This window comes from Equus quagga, chromosome 11, assembly GCF_021613505.1.
Source record: "Equus quagga isolate Etosha38 chromosome 11, UCLA_HA_Equagga_1.0, whole genome shotgun sequence".
Taxonomy (NCBI): Eukaryota; Metazoa; Chordata; class Mammalia; order Perissodactyla; family Equidae; genus Equus; species Equus quagga.
The window spans coordinates 4,407,688-4,430,946 of NC_060277.1; the positions used below are offsets into that span (position 1 = coordinate 4,407,688).

The 23,259-nt window shown below is 40.5% G+C and overlaps 1 protein-coding gene across 20 annotated transcripts in view; it reads right to left on the bottom strand.

Annotated features, from left to right (window-relative positions):
- Positions 1 to 23,259, bottom strand: part of EYA4 (EYA transcriptional coactivator and phosphatase 4) — a 253,017-nt gene that overhangs the window by 21,086 nt on the left and 208,672 nt on the right. For 14 of the 20 annotated variants that reach the window (XM_046677392.1, XM_046677381.1, XM_046677397.1 and 11 more), the window contains 3 exons: positions 21,100 to 21,283; positions 13,053 to 13,189; positions 11,537 to 11,620 (listed from right to left, as the gene is read on the bottom strand). In XM_046677392.1, the coding sequence (XP_046533348.1) occupies positions 11,537 to 11,620; positions 13,053 to 13,189; positions 21,100 to 21,283 (405 nt within the window). The remainder of the gene's footprint in view (positions 1 to 11,536; positions 11,621 to 13,052; positions 13,190 to 21,099; positions 21,284 to 23,259) is intronic. The other 6 variants (XM_046677398.1, XM_046677394.1, XM_046677395.1 and 3 more) reach the window with 1 other exon arrangement.

Consider the following 23,259-nt stretch of genomic DNA (forward strand, 5'->3'; position numbering starts at 1 on the left):
CCTACAGTTTGCCAGTTTTTCTTTTTTAAGTTTTAAATACAATTATTGAATTTCTCATGTTCATGCCTCACATTCTTTGCATTTACAGATCAGATTTATGGGGACGGGAGAAAACATACTGTTTCTCTTTTGATTGTTCCTTTCATCGGTTCCACGCTTCTGAAGTACGTAACTCTCTATGCTACCCAAACAGTGATAGGAAAATCCATGAAGAATGCATTTTGTGCATCTGATAAGCATGCAAACAAATATAATTTTTGAAAAACCAACAAGAATGCCTTAACAAGCAAGCACAGCATACGGTATGATGAAAACTGTGTCTGAGCACTCCACTGGAACACAGCCCCGCGGGACTGGAAGGGGCTGTGCCTTGGTTTTTCAAGCTATGGTGATTCCACATCTTGCACTCTACTTGAGCCAGGACTTAAGAAGCATTTTGGCAAAACAGCGTTTGTTAACTGGGTAAGTTTAGGCCTGAGGTTTGCCGAAGTGTGAACTAGCTGTATTTTACTAAGGTTTCCAGAAAGCAAGGCCTGTTGAAAGGGTGGTGTTTCGTCAGCCATGCCAAAGGCTTGGCACAGATGGACTAGGGACAGCCATGCCCCAAGCCAAGGAAAACCATGCCTGTAAGAGGTGGCGATCTTGTTTCTAAGAGACTGTCTAGTGAGGGCATATTTTCAAATATCTAATTTTACCTTTTTTTTTTTTTTCAGCTTATTGAGTCATTGGGACAGCTAATTCTAAGTAAGCAGACTACAGTACCACATTTTTCCAGCTAAAGGAGCCACAGATGTAAGAATCCGAGAGACATGACCAGGAATCTTGGGGAGCCTCAGCTGTACTGCTCTGTGCTGCTGGGCACCCTCTGCCTTGCCAGACTCCTGAGAATGCGCTACCAGAGCCTGCAATTCCCTGGTTTTATCAGGCATTCGAGAGTTAAACATTCTTCTGGATCGAATCCAAGCTTTATACAGAGATGTTTGCTCATTTTCATTAGATGTTTGTAGAATCATGGGCACCTTATGAATCAAGGGTGGCTGCCTTTTTTCAGTTTAACTGTCGTGAGTGTTGAGTTTAGGGTCTGAAATGAAGTGATAGTGAAAACTTGGATAGAGGGAACAAGTGGGAAAATAAAGGCACCCATAGGGTTTTGTGGAAGCTCTGACACATATTATACACATACAGCGGTATTTCCAGTCGGTTCAAAGTGTGTACAGAAGAGTTTAAAGCGGGGCAAGCTGAACTGCCAATTTAGTCTGCGTGCTGCTCTATTAAAATGCTGAAACTACTCCCAAGACATTTTGTTAGAGAGAGAGAGGGAGGGAGGAAGATGAAGAAAATGAATCGCTCTTGGCCCTTCAATGTGTGATCCTAAGCCAGATGTGACCAGCATATAACCAAGTCAGGATCAAGTACGGCGCTTCTCAATATCAAAATACTGACGCCTATTAGCCGTGTTAGCACAGGGCATAAACTGGAGCCAGACTGTCTGTCGATGGGCCTCTGCCCTGCACTGGGCCATCAGCTGGATCCCTCCTCCAGGGACACAATGTAAAAATATCTCAGGAGGGGCAGCAATTATGCATTTTTAAAGAAATGGGGGACTCTGTTTTTTAGAACTCAAGCTCTTGGAACAGTTAGTCCTTTGGGACCCGAAGCCCATTTGTAGACCTGTAAACACAGAGGCAGAAGATGTGCAAGTTCGTTACAGGAGAAGGAAGACAAACTAGCTCCAGGAACCAGGGTGGAAATAGTGCATGTTTTGTTAGAACACATGAGCTCCTTGAGTCAGCGACGAGAGGTGAAATGAAATTCAGTCATGGATCAGAAGGGAAATTTTACAATTGAGATGTTGTCTATGATGGACAGACAGTGGGCTCAAGAATTCTCAAGGGGAAGTAGAGAATGGTTTCAGGAACATTCATTTATTTAGCACACACTGACTGTCTACTATGTGTCGGACATGTTCAAATCCTGGGCAGAGAGCAGAGAATCAAATAAGCAAAGTTATGGCCCTGGTGGGGTTGATATTATTACTGCATGAGCTATGTGATACATAAATGGACAAAAAAACCAAGTAACTATATACATAGTATTTCAAGTGGTGGAAAAATCAGAGTCAGCAGATGCAGAGGCTATGGGGATGGGTAGTGACGCCTCATTTAAGGAAAGCGTGCAAAAGGCATTTCTCAGGAGGTGATCGTTGAGGGGACTGGCCATGCATGCACACAGGTGTAGGGAACACGCGCAGAGGCAAGAATGAATCTGGTGTATACAGAACAAGTGTGATCAGAGTGCCCCAGGAGAGAGAGAGGTCATTTCAGGAGAAGATTCCTGGGATAAGTAAGATGGTCTGGAGCCAGGACAGGAGTGGAGATGCAAAGGGAGGCAGAGCATATGGTTACGGTGTGAAGAGGAAATAATCCTTTCAGTTTTCTTCCTCTTTTATTTTTGTGATGGATGAGAAGTTTTGTGCAGAATTGTGAGGGGGATCTCAGGGGAGAGAAGGCATGAAATAGTCAACCCAGGAGGGGTAGGACCCACTTGAGATCTGTGGCCACACGCGGCTGTTAGGTACAGCTGGGGAGTCGGGTGGGTTTTTGCAAGGTGAGTCTGAGAGAGAACAAGAGGGATAAGGATAAAGAGGCTTTACCCAAAAGTGGGTCTACAGTGATACCCAGGGCTGGGATGGTGACGTCTAAGGTAGGGGCTCTTAAACTCGACCACACGTGAGAAACTCCTTGGGAGCTTTTAAAAACCCTGCTGCCCAGGCCACACCCCACACTGGTGAAATCAGATTCTCTGAGGTGGGACCCATGCATCAGTGATTTCAAAGTTCTCCTGAGTCCAATGTACAAACGAGATTGAGGATCAGCAGATTAAGATCTTGCTACTCAAAGTGTGGTTCACAGAGGAACAGCATGGGAATCACCTGGGAGCTTGTTAGAAAGGCAGACTCACAGACCCTACCCCAGATCTACTGAAGCAGAACCTGTGGGTTAACAAGACCACCAGGTGATTCAGATGCATGCTAACAATGGAACCACACTGGTCTAAGTGCTCTCATAAGATCCAGGACAGTAAAGAAGACCAGCCTCTGGCTGCTTCCAAAGGACTTGAGTCAGTCTGAGCACTGAGTGGACAGGGAGCTCAGTATAAATTCTGGGAAACTAGGCTTCCCTAGAAGGAGCTTAAGGTTCTGAGTAAGAGTGCACTGCCTCACCTTCACCTCCACAAAGGTCACCTGTGGACCTACCGCAGGGACCAAGTGCCCCGTGCTGCTCTGAGTCACGTGGTCATCGGCCTCCTGGGGAACCAGGAATAGGGAAACACTAGCTAATTTTTGCTCTAGATTAAAAAGATTTGTTCAAACTCCAAGTGTTCAATGTAAGCAAGATATTTGCAGTTGAAGAGTAGTCGACACTAAGTAAGCAGAAGCCGTGAAGGGGACGTCACACAACTTGCCTATCACTACCAGCTTCTGCTATTTCAATGGGAAGAGAATCCAATTACCAAAGCTCACCCAAATTTACTAAACTAACAACGGAATAAGTGTACTTCAAGGGGAATGACAGCAGTGGTGGTGTGCCATAGCTACAGCTGCCATCTGAATTACTGCTATGGTGGAGATTTTCGATTGATGAGGCTTGCTTAATTTTTACTATTTTTAGCCCTTCTAGCCCATCATATGTCATAAGAACTTTTAAATATAAAGAATAGTATAGTATTATTTTTATACTGTACAAAAGTATAGCATGGCAACGGGATGGAAAGGAAAAAGCCGAGTTGGTGAGAATGACCATGGAGGACGAGCTAGAAAGCAGAGGACTGAGGGAGGAGGGAGACGGCAGAGATGGCAAATGAACACACCCCAAGAGGCAGCCTCCGGACTCAGGGACAAAGGTGAGCGGTACGCCAGAGGAAGGCTGTAGGAAAGACAGGTGAGACACTGATTTAGAAAAAGGAGAGCTGCTGATGATTTAAGGAAAGGTAAGGGAAGTTAGCAGTCATCTAATCTTCCCTCCCCCACCTCCCCAAGACGTGATACCGAACGACCCCAGGCTGAGATCATAAACTGGGACTGAGACCAGAGGAATTAGAGAAGGCTCCTCTACAAGTGTGTGTTTTTAAGAAACTACCACTTATCTTTAAGCTGATAAATGTGACGCCCCTTCAAGATCTTTCCCCTTGTTGAACACACTTCCAGCAAGAACATGGTAAAGGTTAAATAAAAGATAGTAAAAATTTGGCTATTTATGATATCACCCAGAGCCATTTAATCCAATAGAAGGAAACAATTTCTCTAAAATAAACACATACTCAACAAAAGAGTAGGACAGAGCTCCAAGAGCAGAGTGAGCAGGTAACACTCCCTAAGAGAGAGTTTGAGAAATGTCACTGTCTTTGATTTGGCTTTACCTTTACATATCTATGTACTGTATTTATGTACATACTATTCATGTACGCACGTGCACACAAACACACGCACCATGAGCAGCTGTGAAACACACTTGTGCATTCTATGTTCATTCCCTTTATATGTACCACAACCAGTCTCTAGTCCCCCTCAACTTCTCTATAGCATTGAGGGAGCATCTCACATTATGAGATAAAACAAGTCACAAATAGATCTAAATTCCTTTAGAAAACACCTACTTTCTCCCAAATTCAGTTTCCCAACATTCAGATTTCCTCAAAACCAAAGAAAATAGGTTACATTTATGCAACGTTCACTCTATAGTAGGCAATGTGCTGAGTTGAATGCGTTAACTCATTTAACCCTCCTAATCACATTATCAATTTTATTATCCTCCCCATTTTATATAGAAGGTAACTGAGGCTCACAAAGACTACACCACCCAAAGTCACATGCATAGCAGAAGGTGGAGCAAGAATTTGAACTCAAGTCTGTTCTCCCTCCAAAGCCAGAATGCTCTACCATTGTGCCCAGAAGGCAGGTAACCTGCATGGTGTTAACGCTGCCATAAGGGTGGCCTCCAATCCATGGTTCCAACACTTGATTAATTCCCATCACTTTCTCTTAACTCATGTTGCTTTTCCTTAGTGGCACATAAGGCAGTACTTATCTTCACGACTGTCTTCAAATTTAAGATCTAGCTGGTGCTGTTTCAGAAGTCTTTCCAGGTAAGTGTATGTTGATTGTTTACTATGAAAGTAACTAACTGATTCATCCTGATGAACACAGCATGTCCCCAGCGCTGCTCTTACATAAGCTGTTATCTCCAGTGAGAGAGTAGTTTTGGGAGCTTGAATTTCAGTCTCACCATACAAGACAACTGTTCACTTTCCCTTCAGTCTTTTCCCTGCCTTGGACTATTTCCTTTGCATCTTCACTGTGGAATAACTTTAGAGAATTACAGCTTCATAACACATGACACATTAATGCTCCAAAATAAAGCAAATCCCTAAGGCACAATCCATCTACTTTCCTTCACCCCTCCTTCCAAAAAAGAGGAATTACTGCAACCTATCAGGTAAAATAATATATACAATTAATCAGGGAATAGGAATAATCTTCACAAACTCTAAAACAAATGATGGATGATTCCTGGTCTGTGTCCTGCCAAATTTACAAACTCCTATTTTAGAGTTTTGCAGTGCTGAAAACTGTACGTGCCAACTGGTGCTCAGCTGCAAAGCCCATCATTAGCTTCACAGGCTCAAATACCGACTCAAACACAGCAGAACCCAAATATCGACATCCCTCATTTGCCATCACGGTACGTATCCAGGAATCGTTCTGCCTGGAAAGAGAGCATGTTGTGTTAACAACTGAACAGAGTCAAAAAGTGATAATATACTAGGAAGACCCTTGGAAAATTCACAATATTACTTATATATAAATAGAAGTAGGATTTTCCAATTTTTAAAAATTAAAACACAAAAGTTCATTATACAGGGCAATTTATGAGTACAATGGCATTCCTAAATTATTATGTTCCATGTATTTTATTTTTATAGCTGATGGGGAAAAAAGATGAGACCAAATGAGTGTAGAGAGTAACAGCATGTCAAGGGATGTGGGTTCTGGTTGGCTATGCCACTTCCAAGCTATGTGACAAGGTAGCAATCACATAGGGCCGTGGTGAAAGCAAAGGCGATAATGCATTGAACAGGACACTCAGCAAATCGCCAGGCACACACCCAGAGCTCCAAAATGGTACTTAGTATTATTATTACTTTCTGGGGGGTGGGGAGAAAGAGAGACAAGTAGGTAGGCAGGTAGGTAGGTAGGCACGTGTGGTCCTGTCAGGACCTGATTTACATCTCTGACATTTATATTTCCAGCTCCCAGCTCACTATATTTCAGGCCACTGAGGTACGACTTCCTGCAGACACTGACCTTCTGTATGCCTGAAAATTTCTGCCTTTAGTCCTTTCTCATTGAGGGGAAATAACGTGTATTTTTACCGAAGTCTGTCTGGCCTGGGACGTGGATGATCGTTTTCAAAGCCAGGTGCTACTTTTCTATATTTGCATGATCTCATTTAATCCATCCAGTAACTCTGGAAGGAAATGGATTATAACCACTTTCAGACGAGGAAACAGGCTCAGAGGCACAGTCAGGCCCATGACCTCCCTCTAAATTGTAGCTCAGTGCTCCTTCAGCTGGATTACCGCCTGCAGACTGCATTCTGAGCAACCCCCAGGACTCAGGAAGCCCTTTGGGGTGACTGAGAGCAGTGGGGGAGGTGAGTGTCTACCTGAGGGCCATGGGATACCTCCAGTCCCCCAATGTTTACGCTCTACCTAGAGCAGCTCTGCCCTCATATGCTTTATATAAAGATGTTCAGTGTGACACTATGCGCAGAAAGGATCTGCTGGCTAAAAGAAATGAAAAATCACTATGTTATAAAAAAATATTATGCTCTAAAAATGCACGTTGTGGAAACAACACTGATCAAGAAACGAAAAGGACCGAAGACATTAACAATTTCAAGCTTAGACAACCTTTAAGTAATATAAAGGTTTTTTTTTTCCCCCTAGAAATATTGGCTCTGGCCATTTTTCCTATTAGCAGTGCAAAGTCCTTCTGAATCGTCAACTAATCACCAGAATGACCTCATTTCAGTCAGTCCTCAAGGTCACTATTGAAGACACTTGGGCACTGAGGAATGAAACACGGTGACAGAGGATCCTTAACTATAAAATCTCTTGCGAACTTTAATATGATAATATGTGCTGAATGGCCATAAAATGCCAGTATTACCCAACTTTATTCAATCGTGGGCCTTTCCAAGAAGACTATCAATTAACATGTCCCAGAACTAGTTTTCCCAAGAAAAAAAATTTGAGAAAAGTTTGAATCTGGTGGTTCTCAAAGCATGGTCCATAAGGTTTATCTGGGAATTTATTCCAAAGGCAAAATCCCCAGCCCAGCCCCAGACTTGTAGAATCAGAAACTCAGGGGTGGGACCCAGCCATCTGTGTTTAAGAGGCCCCAAAGGTTATTGAGACTCACGCTAAAGTTCTAGAAGGACTGTTCCAGTCTAAGCCACCACCACGTCTTACTTCCTGCACAGCAGCCTCCTAAATGGTCTACTGTGAGCACTCTTGTTCCGCCAGAACCCATTCTCCACATAGCAGCCAATTATAAACCATCACGTCCCAACGCAGCCTAAAGCCCTCCAACAGCTTCCACTGCACCTAGAATAAACTCCAGCTGCCTTGCCTTAGATACCCTCCCCAATCCAGCCCCCCACCTACTTCTCTGTTCTCACCCTGTATTATTCTCTCCCTCTTTTACAACCTTCCAGCCACACTAGACTTCTTTATATTCCTGGAACACTGGAAGACTGTTCCTGCCTCAGGGCTTCTCTGTGTCCTCTGCCTGGAAGCTCGTTCCTTCCCTCCCCCTCCCCTAATCCACACAGCCAGCCTTCTTGTAATTCAGGTCTCAGTGTCAACATCACTCCACAGTCACACCCCCCCGTCGCTCTCCATATGCCCTAGTTTGACTGTCTTCCCAGTAGTTATCACTATCTGAAATGACTGTTTGCTTGTAAGCTCCTTGAGAGCAGGAAGCACGTCCGCCTGTAAGTAAAGATTTGTCAGAGGAACACAGTCTGTCTGCAGAGCTCTAGTTCACCACTTTCATTTACAGTTTGTGGTGAGTTGAAGCTACCCAATGCCCTCTCTGGGCTCTCTGAACGACCCCTGAGCTGCATGGGATCCCCAGCTTCACAAGGTGGGCCTCATACAGCATTCCCTACTGAGCTGCTTCTTAACAGGCCAAGATATTAACATCTTACTCGCTAAAAGGCAATGCCAATCTCCTTACTGACATTAAGATAAATGTTAATGATCAAATTACTTTTAGAAAAGTGTAAATAACAATTCAATAAATAAGGTAATCTAAGTTGCTTTTCATGGAATTCAATGATGGTATTTTCAATTTGATGAGAAAAAAGATGAACTAAAAACCTGTCCACTTTAATTTTCTTAAATTAAGAAATTTGAGTAAAATTGAGTAAGCCCTCAGTAAAAACCTTATTCAACACAGTCAATTCCGATAGACCTCCTTCCAGTAGCACAGACTGGTATAAACAAAAAGGACTTGTTATGAGACTAACCTGGCTTCCAGTGTATGTACCAGCACTGATCCTTTTGTGACCTCGATCAGGTTACCTAAACCCTCATAACCCTGGCTTCCTCATGCACAGAACCTGGGTTGCAAGAAGTTACAGCAGAGTAATTATGAGAATTATATGGGATAACATTTATGAAAGTGACTAATAACAGCTGTAATTTTTTTGAGTGTTAACTCACACCAAGAGTTCTCTAACCCCTTTAAATGTGTTATTTCCTTAACTCTCATTCACTATGGATAGTAGTATTCCCATTTTACAGAAATTGAGACTGAGGGATTCAGTAACTTGCCCGAGGTCAGAAAGCTGTAAGTGTCAGCACTGGCTTTTCAAAGTTCGGTCGGTCGACTGACTCAAAGGCTCTTGTCCTTCCCTCCCACCCCTATTGGTGTGAAACGAAAACATCCCAATCGTCTGAGAGAAGACAATTAGAATAATTCCAACTTAAAAGAGAACTCACACAACTGCCCACACAGTACCTCACTAACTGTCCTTAAGCTTTTTAGGAAATGTCACTTACATGTTGAATTCATGTAGATTAATTGCCTATGCCGTGCAAGTGCTATAGCAAACATGACATGGGCTTTGGGGTCAAATTGACACGGGCAGTGGGCCGCCACTGACGGGCTGTGCTGCCACGTTTTATTCCCTCTCCCAGTATGTTTCCTCGTCTACAGACTGGGGAGAACAACCCACCTCTTAAAACTGTTGTGTCCCCTAATATTTGGCACATCCTGGGCATTAAATCAACGTTAGTTCCCTTCCTCCCCTCACTTGGCCCCACCCCTTCGGTAAGCTCTGCTGTTTTAAGCTTGTGTAAGCATAAAGAATGCCTCTGTTTTGTGTCTGCACAAAACTTTTTGACAACACTTTAAAATAATGGAACTTGTTTGTCGAAATGAGAGCTGCATGTCCAGGTGGCCATTGGGGAGGCGACAGGTTTATTTCAGCGATGCACCACTGCTGAAGGAAGTGTGAGAACTTTGTATAAACTCTTAGAGTCAGTTCATGAGTCACTCAGGAAAAGCAGCTTCATTACTCAATTTTTTTTATGGTTCACCACCCCTCCTTGCCTCCTTATTGGCACCCCTTCTAATCCCAGTGGAAGTCCATTCTCAGTTCTGGGATGGGAGCAACCCTATGGCACTTTTGACAAAAAAAAAGAAAAGAAAAAAAACTATATATATATAAAAATATATATAATGATATTTTTACCATGTTCCTTATTCATAACCTTGGGTTCAAATGATCTTACCATTTCTAAAGATCAAAATTACCACAAGAGGATGAAGGTTTGAAGTCAGGAAATATTTTAAAAATCTAAAGGTAATTCTAAAAGATGAGTACTCCCGCTGATTTGGCGCAATGGAAGCAACACCGATAGTTAGGTATAGCCTCTAATGGTGACTATTTTGAAGAGAAATTTATTTGGATTCATGTACTCAAGTTAGATTGTTTATTTTAAACATTTACCTAATATGAAACTTAGCTGCACAAAAATATTGCAATCAGTTCAACAGGATTTACTGTGCATTCCTCACAAGCCAAAATTATTCCAGCAGAAATGCTTTAGATTATTGCCTGGAAACTTTTTAGACTGTATACTCTATCAGCAATAGAATTTTGGGTGTACATTCCAAATATATGTGTAGGTAATTTACTTATAAATTATGTACATATTCTTTAAATTATAATCATATGCATGTATTTATAAAGTACGTGCACTATGAAACAGACAATAGAAATTGTAAGATACAAGTATGTGCATGTACGAATATTTTCTTTCCTTATTTCAGTGAAGCATCTCGTGTATATCTGCCACTTATATATACATCCTGCCTTGCAGACCACTGTTTTAGGTGATGATGATGTGATAAAGGGGCTATCCTCCTCCTAAAAGGTCATTAAAAAACTGTTCCCTTTCACATTTGTTTAGCAATATTCATTACCTATACTAATAACCAAATGCAATGCAGATTCACCAAGGCTGCAATTTAGGAGGAAGGACTTGAGTGCGATTCATCCTTAGTAGTCTAGAAGACAAAGCTTAACAAAGTTGCTAAAAACTGCATGTTGAACTGACATAAGACCCTATTAAATAATGTGACACTATCAAGACAGAGGGAGACACTTCTGTAAGTGTGATATGTAAAGGAACCAAAGTTAGATACAGTAACTAAAGTCAGGCCAACAGGTTCTGAATTGACTGGCTAGATTATGAGTCCTGTAGAGTTACGGACACAAACAGTAATGGCCTCAGTAACAGTGTCTCCAGCTGAAAAGCCTGTTGCAGTGACACCAGTCTGAAACAGCACTCGTACAGCTGTTACAGCACTGCTGCAAGCAGCTGGCTAACCAGGAAAACAACACCAGCAAGAGAGAAAGGAAGAGAAGTACTGAGACTTCTGTCTGTGGATTTGTGTGTGGGGAGGTGTTATCTCCAGTCGCTGTTCACATGCTTCCTCAAAGTTACCAAAAATACTTTGATTCACAACTCCAAAGGATCTCTCAAACTAAAGATTACTTCCTTATTTCAAATGGCATTTGACAGCAACATTTGGTGCAACAAATTGATTCAAACAATTTCTTACAGTTCCCCTTTTAGAGGATAATACATGATTTTATGTTTAACGTCCATTTCAATTTACAGAAAAAATTTTCTAAAATAAGTATGTCAGAGTATAAGGTTGGTTTTGATGTACAAAACTCACAGTCATTATGAAGAAACTAAAATCCAACGTCTAATTAGTTTCGTAAAATTTGCCAGTTCACATTAAAGAGCAATGTGCCACTGGAAATAAGGAATTAAGAGCAGATTTGACAGATTGTGATAAAAACACTCACATGTATTTTTAAACAGCTCTTGATTTTTGAACAAAATAAAATTCTCACCAGGTGTCTTGGGGTAAAATTTCTTGGGTCCTTACCTTGCCATATTTCTGGGCATAGGACCCTGTGAGCAGTGAGTGAAAAACAATGATGGTTTCATCTAAGTCCCAGACAAACACGCGCTGAAGAAAAAGATACAAAACAAAGCGTTACTGAGCTCGAAGGACACAGAACCCTCTCTACAAGCAGAAAACTTCTCACTTTGTTGTTGGATATAATCTTGATACCATTTTATAAAAAAAAACTATGCTACTCCATTAATTTTTTCCAAATTTGCCAGATCTAACACCTGTAAAAGCTGAGGAACAAGAGTGATACAAGTAACAATAAGCTTAAAAATCAGATGTCTTAATTTGCACGAATTCACTGGAATGTTTACTTGCAGTTAATATCCAAAAAGACACACTTGGACTTTATGTTGGAAGTGTGCTTGGAACTCTATTTTAAAGTTCTATGCTTCCTGGATTCATGAAACTTTGCAATTCATGCAAAAAATTAAAATTTAATTTAAAAATATCTAAAAGAATCAATGAGTAATATCTAAATAGAAATTTTAAAGCATGGACCCTTGGGTCAGATTAGGCCATCAGATGGGGTGTCTGGTCTGCATAGTGTTTTGAAAGATTTCAAATTATCAATCAACATTTCAGGATTAGGAGATTTCACACAACCTTCAGGGTTCTGACCGCAGCAGAGAACCTGGAGGTTGTGGCCCTGCTGGCTGACATTCCACACGCAGTGACGGGCAGGCCCCTTTCGATGGGCCAGTGCTCCCAGCTCCCCAGTCTGCTGGCTCCCAGCCCAGTGCCCTCATTTATACCACCTGCTGGGGTCGTGAAGGCATTTGAATATGCTGCAATTGTTCAGGTAAAGGAAATGATCTCTCATGAAGAGGCACGATGACCAAATCAGGAAATTTAATTTTTTGCTTAATTGACGTATGCAGTTGTGTAAGAAGTAATATAGTATGGTTAAGAATAGTTTCTCCTGCTGTTTTATAATAAAAATCAATCTGCTTAGCATGGATATATCAAAATAGAGCCCTCAACTGGAAAAATGATACATGGACGTTTTTACAGATATAAAAATTTTAACATAGGTATCAAGTGATTGGAATTTTTCCTATCTTCAGAAGACAACTTTTGTTTCCCACACAGATTAATTTTACCTTTTTAAATTTATTGACCCATATAAACATCTTTCATTACCTTAGTTCTACCAAATAGAGTGTTTCTCAGAAAATTATCCCATGAGCAATGGCTTTATTTTTAAAATTACTGTTTGTACTAATTTGGATCAAAAGATGTAGCTATCTCAGGCCTAGAATTTGTAAAGCAATCTCATCTTTAAGTGGTCATTGGTTTTAATTTTGCCATTACAATGGATGAAACCTCCCATCTCAGAGCTGTGAAACACCTACCAAAGGCAGGTCCACTCAATTCATGACACTTCTTTTATTTTTAAGCTTGAAAGTTTACGGAACTGTAAGGTATAGAGTATATCATTCAACAAAATCACACATCCTATTCCATCTCTAAGGGTGAGTCAGCGCACCTCCAGGTCACTGTCGGGGGGCGGGGAGGGGTTGTTTTTCCGGCCTCTTCCTCGGGACTTTGACCCAGAACTCCTACAGGTTCTCTCGTCGAGATCTTTGATGGGTGTGGAGGGGCTCTGCAGGGTATCAAACCCTCCTGGAAATAACACACCTTGTGTCAAGAGCAGCACTTCGTTTGCAGATCAGCTATGAGTCTTTATCGTTAACTATCTTAACACATCCTCACACAGCAGAAAGCTCCGTAGGACAACAAAGATTTACAATCCCAAATACACAAAATCCTAATTCAGTCAAAAATTTTGTAGGTCACACAAATCCCTCCCAGTTTCAACCTATGTGATCTATAAACCTTTCATATTCCGTCGGCCTTCAACTTCCCGACTCTACCTCCATCTACATATTACCCAAATTTTGGTCTGTTTTCGCCCTCTCACGTCAGAGTTCAGAGGATGTGATGTCTTCCCTGGGAAAAGCCCAGCGCTCCCACGCTTTTCCCCAGCCTCACATCTTAGGGAGTCACACTCCTTCAACTCTCTCTGGTCTTTCCTTCAACCTCTCCCTTTTCTGGGGCCCAAAGACAGGTTTATAAGTCCTTCCGTTTGGCCTTGCATTTCCATCTACAAGCTATCTGCTTGCTATCTTCTCTTTTTAAATGAAACTTCTTAAGAGAATAGTCCACACCAATGCTGTCCAATAGAAATACAATGTGGGCTGCAAATGTGACCGCGTATATAATTTAACATTTTCTAGAAGCTGCATTTAAAAACGTAAAAAGAAACACGTAAAATTAATTTTATTCATATATATTAATTGACCCAATATATCCTAAATATTATCATTTCAGCACATAATCAATGTAAAAAATTATCGATGACATGTTTTACATAACCTCTTTTGCACATTGTCTTTGAAATCCCACATATATTATCACTGACAGTAGGCCTCAATCTGCACGGGCCACATCACAAGTACTTAACGGCCACATGTGGCCAGCAGCTACAGAACTGGACGGCACATTTGTCTCCACTTTCTGACACCTGATTTGTCAGAATCTAGCTTCAGTTCACCAAAACACTAATAAAACCACTCTTACTCAGTCCCCAGTAACCACCTAATTGACAAATGCAACAGACTCGGTCCTTAGCTTCCTGGATCTCTGCGTGGTGTTTGATCCTCTTAAACACCACGCCCTCAGAAGCAGCACTTCTCAGCATTATTACCCCCCACTCTCCTAGATCTAGAATCTCTCTTGTCCGTCCTTCTCTGTCCAGGAGACACGGACTCCTTTTCCTCTTTCCATTCCTTCCATGCTGGTATTTAAGAGTCCCATCTTTTGACCCTTGTCCTCCTCACTCTACTCTGGGCACTCTAGCGCTCTCAGACGCTAATCACCCTCTACGCGACAGTCCATACATGAGTCTGCACCTCCACCTACGCCACATCCTCAGGTTCAGACTTTGGATCTAACTGACTTCCACATGTCCACAGATGCCTGAAAGTCTGACATGTCTACAGCTAGTGACGGAGCATCTCAGGAGGTAGGGAGTTCTGAGCAGTGGCAAATCTGTGGGAAGGGGTGTTAAGATAAACCAAGGCAACAGTGAGATGCAGAAAACCTCCCGGGGCCAAGAGTCAGACTGACCATACAACCTCAAGTCTTTCACCCACCCTCTCTGAACCTCAGTTTCACTGTATATTAAACCATGGGGAATAGCAACTACCCTTTTGAATTATTGAGATAAATTGAATTTATATTTAATTTGATTTAAATCATATGTATAAAGTCAAAATTTCTAGGAGAGTCCCATAGCAAACTACATTAAATGTGTTATGCAATTTTTAAACATACAGCTGTTATGGCTACCATGCTTTATCATAAAATTAAAGTAAAAATAATTATGAGGACAGCCAAGCAGTCATTAATCTAAATAAACAAATATGAACAAACTAGACAACACTGAGGCAATATTTTTCTGAGATGTTCTAAATAAACGGTAAGTTTTACATAGCTGACTTCTAATCATTTCTAATTGTTATAAAATTTTCTTTAGGAGACATAGTGCATGTCAAGACAGCATCAAAAAAAATATATCTGTGCTCCAAATATTATTTGCTCTTAAAACATCTCTAGTCCAGTTCATTGCATGGGTCTCTGCTATTGACTGCGTCAGAGCAGACAGCATAATGAAAGGTCTTTAGTTACAAGGTTGAATATGCCCTATCTTAGAGTAAATCATGTTTCAACTAACTTGTATAGGCATTTAATGAGACTTTAGGTATTTAAACAAACACCAACTTAAAAAAAAATCACACAAAATTTTTTCTATTTTTAGTTATGTTAATAGAATTTTCCTAAAGTTACAACATCCTGCAAGTCAAATGTCCTCCTTCAAATAAAATGTTGCTTCAAATTAACCCTCATTAATTAAGCTTATGAAATTTTTTGGATGACATTCCGTAAAACCTTTCTATTCATTACAGATCAATTTTCAGGTGTCAATTATCATAAGAGGCATCTTTGTTCTTGTAACAGTGCAAGAGCTGAAGAGACAAAAACTTGCAAAATCCCAAAGTCATTGTGATCAGTTACGGGCGGTTGACTGTTGACTGGATCCATAAAGAAGGAGTTTGGCAGGAACAACTGAGCTATTCAAACGAACTGGGAGCCAGCAGCATTCACGGCAAGGGAGTGAAAAGAGCAGAAGAGAAAGGGAAAAGATGGGTCATAGTAAGTGTCTGGGTTTCAATAAAAGCAGGACTTGATTCCTTCCAAGTTACTGAAAAATTTTAAAAGGGCTCTAAGAATTTGGACAAAATATGGACAGAGGTCTTCTGGTGGTAAAGGCACAGCCTTTTGGGAAACTATGAAGAGTAGCTCCACATTTATTAAACCCTTCGTATATGTCATGCACTGTCTTCTTTTCAAAAAAGTTCATCAAAATATGTGCTTGGCTTTATTCACTGCTCATTATGTCTGGGAGATTCCTCCATATTGTAGCCTGGAGCAGTTGTCTCTTTTTCCTTAATGTGGCTAGAAGTTCATTATAAATGTACACTATGCTTTATTTACCCAATCTGTTGATGAACATTTGGGTTATACATAGTTTTAGGCAATTATGAATAAAGCTGTTATAAACAGTCTTGTTCGTGTCTCTGTGGACCTGAGCTCCATTCTTCTAGGTTATATATACCCAGCAGTGGGGCTGTGCAGTCAGAGGAAAGGCATATGTTCATCTTTAGTAGACACTGACCACCTTTTTCCAAAGTAGTTGTATTAATTCTCCTACTAGCAATGAGCTGGTTGCTCCACATCCTTGCCAATGCTTGGTATTGCCAGCTTTTTTATGTTAGCTATTGTGGGGGTATGGTGGCATCTCACTGTAGTTTTAATTAGCATTTTCTTGATGAGCAATGATGTAGAACATTTTTCATATATTTCTTGCCCATTTGGTATCTTCTTTTTATTAAGTAACTGCTTAAATCTTTTGCCCATTTTAAATATTAGTTACCTTCTTCTTATTGAATTGTTAGAGCTCTTTATTGTGAAACATTCTTTACATATATATCTATCTGACTTAAACCTCATTTCAACCCAGTGAATTTGGTCCTTCATTACCCTCTGTTAATAATGGGAAAACTGGAGATATGCGGGACTTAATTAACTTAGCAAGATGAAACAGCTGGAATGATTCCAGAACTCTCACCTTAACCACCAGGTATACTTCCTCCCTTAACAGCAACAGACTCTCCAGGTTACAAAAAGGTCAAACCTATATCTGCTTCTACTGATCAAAAGAGTTATAGAGACTTTATATGATTTCTGTGAGAGTCAGGGCCAAGGAATTTATGGCAAGAACTTTACAGTGTAAGTGCAGGTCCTGACAAGGGCACGTGCTCTATCTGGGCAACTACACCAACCACCCAGGTGGACCTGGACAGACCTCCACACCTTCCGAAGGTGCTATCCTTTCTTCTGATAAAGGGTAAAACCAGGAACTTGAGCTCAACTTGGTCATTAAACATTTGCTGACATCTTTATTTTTTTTAAAGGAGAAAGCTGTTAATTCCAGTGCCTCTGCCAAATTCCACTCAGGTAATTGCCCTAGGGTCCATTAATGCTGCAGGTAGGGAAAATGCAAATTGGCAGGGAAGCTAAACGTGCTCAGTCCTTTCTATCTATATCCTCTGGTTAGCTTCAATTAAATGAATTAGCACTTTGCTTTCCTTCCTGTCCTTATGTGCAATGCCATGAAGCTATGGAAAGTCTACTGAGTTCTCCCCAAGAAACTGGCTTCTTTTCAAAGAGTGAAGTGATGTTACTATATATATCCTTTACTTTTCTGAAGCACGTGTAAAGTGTAAAGTTTAATAGCTCATGTATTGTAATGTTTGCCAAGGTCTCAGAGTAAAGGATAATATTGCTACAAACTACTAATTACGTACATTTAATTCTAAAGATGTTTAAAATATTTAAAAAGGAGGAGCTACAAAAGCATCTCTAATCTTAATGTGCTAATTAGTTGTCAAGCTTTGGGAATGCAAATCAAAAATATAATATACCTAAGATAATCTTTATGTTAAAGGCAAATGGAGATCTTTATAAAGATAACAAACTGAAATATCTATTCTTAATCAGCATGATAATGTTTCTTTAAATACACTGTCAAACTACCTAACAAGGTAAAGTAAATAACTGAATGCTCTTTGCAATTTCCAAATCACATCAGTCATTGCCAATTGTCCTAGGCTTTTTCTTGGGCCAACACTATAGGTGACTGAACAATCATCCTTTGACCAGTACAGTAATGAATAACTGTACCTTCTAAGTTTTAGATATTTAGATCCAACTTACTTTCATTAGGCTTATCTCTAAATCAGAACAACCAGCTGTCTCTTATAGACCATAAAGTATGTTTCCATTTTAAAAATGGGAGAAGTCAACAGTGAATGATTTATGAAAAACTGTGGATTTAATTGTTAGGTCTCTGCTTTAAGTCCAAAATGCAGAACCGTTCAATGGGAAATACTTTTCATACCCTTGAACTAAATATCTCAGATTTCATCCATAATAAAGAAAACTCCCACAGTTATAAACTTGTTTACTTTTTGGATGCATGCCAACTCTAAAGAGGCAAAAGCAAACTTAAAACCACCTTGACTGAGGGTCTGAGGTCACAAAATTCCTTAAAAATCCAGACATGTGTATTATTATGATTTTGGTAGACAGAAGAATACAGTCACAAGTAGAAATAATTTCTTCTCTAAGCTCAAAAGAAAGTTGATAAGATTTGAAAATTATGTCAAACTGTTGGTATTAGCAACCAATGGAAGGCTGAAGAAATTACAGCATTCTGATAATGAATATGAGAATGTTACATATGGATGTGTGACATTCAAAGTCACACACTCAGAATATCCACATGCCCGCATTTACTATTTTTAATATAAATAAAACAGCTATTCAGAATATTGATTATTCCTTAACCGAATGGAAAGTATCCATTTTGTCTTTCCTACAGAGAAACTCTTGTGATCATATTGAAATTAGAGCAAAATCAACTTTTTACTCAAAGTTTTACCCAGAATCTACCATATTTGAAAACCAAATGGTTTTCGTTCATGGCAGCTCTGTTTTAGTAACTAGAGTAGAGATGCTCCTGTCTGTCGTTCTGCCTCTGACGTCTTGACCATCACATAGTCTGTGGTTTTGTCTTTGAACACTGTCATCCTACCTTTTTCTACCATGGAGAAAGACCGCCCACAGTGTGAGGGGAGTATGTCAAATATCTCCTCACCTCAAGTGTCTCCCCTGCCGCTAAGCGGATTCTGAAATCACTCACTCTTTAAATTAAGATAAACTTCTTAAAGAAATACAAGAATTGACTCAAAGAGGATCAGCACAGATTTGGGACATAGGGTTTAGGATGGAAGGAGATTTAAGGCAAGGGAGGTACCCAGGGCGCAAAATGTCGGGTTCTGAGAGTGAATGCCTCCTCAAATTTTGCCCCCCATGGTTCCTTGCCTTCCCTTTGTCCTGTCCCTGCACGGGGCACAGCTGCTCAGAGAGGCTGAGGCTAGTGCGAAAGCCTGAACAGCAGCCTTAAGGGGACAAGGACCAGAAAGTGAAAGGGTCTGTGTGCTCACAGGAGGGCGATCTAAAAGGAAGAAAAGGGGAAAGAAACTGACATGTAGGGGCCTCAAAGATGAGGTCTCGTCTACCTGACTCTTTTTCCTTGGGTCCATAGGTAGATTAGAAACAATATTCTGAACAGGGAACCAAAAAGAAAGGATGTTACCATTTCACCAATTCATGATATGAGCGTGTCTTAGCTGTTGCTTAAAGTATCAGCTTCATTATCCCTTATTTAAGTTCAAACGAGTTTTCTTGTTAATATGCCCCGCATTATCTAGGATTTTCCCAGTCTCAACACTCATACCATTATAATTATTCGCTTGATCTTTGTTCTTGCTTGTGAAATGGAAGCTAAAGGTGTGCAGGTATTCATTCACTCCTGAAACATCAGCAGTGCCTGGCCCCTAATGTGCATTCGATAAATAACTGTTTAAGAGCCGTAAATCCTCTTGGAGCCACCGGCCCAGTTAGAAAGAAGTCACAGCATTGTCACCATGTTTCCCTATTTTCCTGCCCTTCCAAAATTGGACGAAAAAGAAGCAGAGACGAGTCTGGATCTTGCAAATAAATGAAATCAGGAAAACATGCTTGACCATACTAAGGGTATTTAGAAAAATTCTTAACTTCATTTTTCTTATTGAGTTTGATTGTTCTTCTTATACTCTAGATGCAAGTCCTTCATCGGCTATGTGCTCTGCAAGTATTTTCTCCCAACCTGTGGCTCGTCTTCTTATTCTTATAACAGAGTCTTTTAAAGAGCAGAAGTTTTAAATTTTATGAAGTCTAAGTTATCTTTTCTTTTCTTTTAGGGATTGTGCTTTTAGTATCTTATATAATATCTCTATGTAACACCCAAGGCCACAAAGATTTCCTCCATGTTCTTCTAGGAGTTTTAGTTTTAGCTTTTACATGTATTGTATATGGTAGGAGTTATGAGTCAAGATTCTGCATTTTTTTTTTTGCATACGGATATCCAATTGTTCCAGCACCACTTCTTGAAAAAAAAACTATTTATTCTCCAAGTGCCCTTGTACCTTTGTCAAAAATCCATTTTCCAATATATGCTTATGGGTTTGTTTCTGGACTCTCTATTCTGCATCATTGCTTTATGTATCCATCCTTTTGCCAATACCACACATTCGTGATTATAGTGTACACTAAAATAAGTCTTGAAATCAGGCAAAGTGAGTCCTCAAACTTTGTTCTTATTTTTCAAAATTATTTAGGCTATTCTAGTTCCTTTGCCTTTTCTTCTAATTTTAGAATCATCTTGATAATTTCTCCAAAAAGTCCTGCTGGAAGTTTTATTGGGATTAAAATGAATCTCTATTAAACTTGCTTTTAACTTTAAATATTTGAGTTGTGTTAAACATGTGTTAGCAAATACAATTCCAATAAGAATCCAGATAAGCTTCAGACAATGAAGAATACAATAGATTTTAAATATGTGCTGATCAGACAAAGATATTAAACTCTCTACCAATGGTCCTACACATTCTAGGAATGTAGGAAACGTTCACTGGCTGGAGCTACTGAAGACTTACAAAGGTGAATGAGCTGTAAAGACGCTCAACTATAAAGGGAATATTGTCACTTGTACCCAAAGAAGATACTATGACAACTTTTTTATGTTGTCAAGATCTTCACAAAATAAAGAATTAGTTTGGCAAAAGGTCCAGTTGATCTTTTGATATACATAGTCATAACGTACATTGCCATTTTGAGATTAAAATCTCCAAACTGTCCCACATCTAGGAGAAGTTTTCTGAAATGCCAGAAGAGCCTCATTTTACATAGTGAAGTTAACACAGATTAAACGTTAGCATAATTCTCTGAGAGCATCCAGCCTAGTTTTTCAAACGTCCATTTTCTCCGTATTATTAGCCACAAGAAAACATGTAAAAGTATTTCACCTGGATGAAGATCTGTACCTGGTTGGCTAGTCAGTCCTGGGAGAGATTCCTGCAACTGATAGGTCGACGTTGAGGATGATGTGCCGTCGGCTGTGTTATTTGACGTCATATATGCTCCATACGTTGATGCTGAGTAATACTGTGCATACTGGTTTTGGCCAAAGGCTGTGTAGGATGGATACTCCTGAAACAATAATTGAGATGTGTGGGTGTTTGACAGAGGAATTACCCTCTAGTATGCTCCAAAGAAAAGCAAACACTATGGTGATTGAAAGATTAGCATTTGGCTCCATTTGTGTTGGAGTCCCCAGCTTTGAGGTGATCCTAATGAGTGCAGACTATTTTGTGGGCATTTTCTACATGCACATAGACATGAACCACCCTGCTGATTTTGCAAACTAGGTGTGAGTACACAATTTTTAATCTGCCTAAAGGCTGCCCATGCCTCACTTTGTCCCCATATTACTTATCCAAAGATTTACATCATCAGGTCTTAGGCATTTGAAGAGAAGATAGGATCAGTCTTATTTACAGCATCAGCTCTCACCCATCTCCTGACACCAGCTGCCAAGAGGACGTGTGGCCGCCTCTCCCAGCTTCCATCCAGACCTTGGTCTGCATCACTGAGATTTCTGTTCCCCGTCTAGGCTACCCTTGATAAACGCATAGGAAGTAAAGAGTAAACAAAAGAAGATGAATAGGAGACTCTCTTACCCAGCCTCTCACAGGCTACGTGCCACCTGAGGCCTTGACTTAGTCCTTAGTGAGGTTTTCAAATATGTACTTTGACTCATTTCTTACAGATAAAAAAGAAAGCATTGGATCAACTCCCTTAACCTGCTTTTAATTAAAAATTTTTAAGAACCTTGAAATGATCTAAATAATCCTTCAAAATCTTTTTACATATTAAGATAATGAATAAGGATTTGTTGTGATAATTGGTGTTTAATATATCTAGCATGTTTTAGCCCAAACTGTTATCAGCGATGACAAATCTTTGGTCAGGATTAAGATCCCCTAATACACGTTTTTAAGGGAAAAAAGATCCACATTTGATGCAGTTTCCAAAAAAGGAAATTCTCTGTATAGGTAAACTTGTGTATAAACAAATTACGTGTATTATCAGAAAGGATTAAGCAGTATGACAGAAAATTAAAATTCTATTTGTCTGTTCATTTCAGGATCTGATGTTCCCCATTGCCACCTGTGAGCCAAGAAAAAACCTCTTAGCGATATCTGGACAAAGTTCCTAGCCACACATCTTTCTCAGAGTAAAACAGTGACAGCAAACATTTACACAGCGCTTACTTTGTGCCACCTTACTTAGTGAGGCCTTAACTAGCTTTACTCATTTAATCCCCACAAACTCCTACGTGGTGTCATTATCGTCCTCATTTTACACTGAAGAGGATGAAGGCACAGAGTGGTTAGGTGACTTGCCCAAGATCAGACAGCAAGGTTCAGAGCTGGAACTGGAACAAAGAGCCTGACTCCAGCATCTGAGTGCTCCAGCTCTCCCTAGGCTGCTCCTGCCGGCGGGGGGAAGATGAAGTCACTCACTGGGCCGGTCCAGACTACCCGCTTCCAGTGAATACAGCGTCTTTTGTACTCAAACATTACTCAAAGATTGCCCCTACTCTGCATTTCCACTGTTGTCACCCTCGTCCAAGCTACTTTCACTTCCTGTTGCCGCCAGTGGACCAACTTCCTAATCTGTCTCCTCATTTCCATTTTTGGCTTTCGCCAAAGTCCTTGAAGCCAGAGTAATCTCTTCAAAACAGAAATTGTCTGATGCTCTTCTCCTGCTCAAAAGCCTTTAATAGCCTTCCCCTGGGCTGAGAACAGAATAGAAATTCCTTATTGGAAATCATAGGGCCTACACGAGCAGGCCCTGCCCATCTCCGCAAACGTGTGTTGCCCCACCTGCCCCTCACGCACAGACTAAACTCTGGCCTGCTCTGAGTTCACTGACCCACCAAGTGTTTCACCCCTCAGGGCTCTGCTCCATGCTGCTTTCTTTGCCTGAAACACCCTTGTCCTCATTCTTCACCCAACTCTTGGAAGACTTGGCCTAAATGTCATTTCCATAGAGAAGCCTTCCACGAAATCCCCCTACTCCAAACTAGATTCTATGAATATTGTTAATAGGACCCTGTTCTC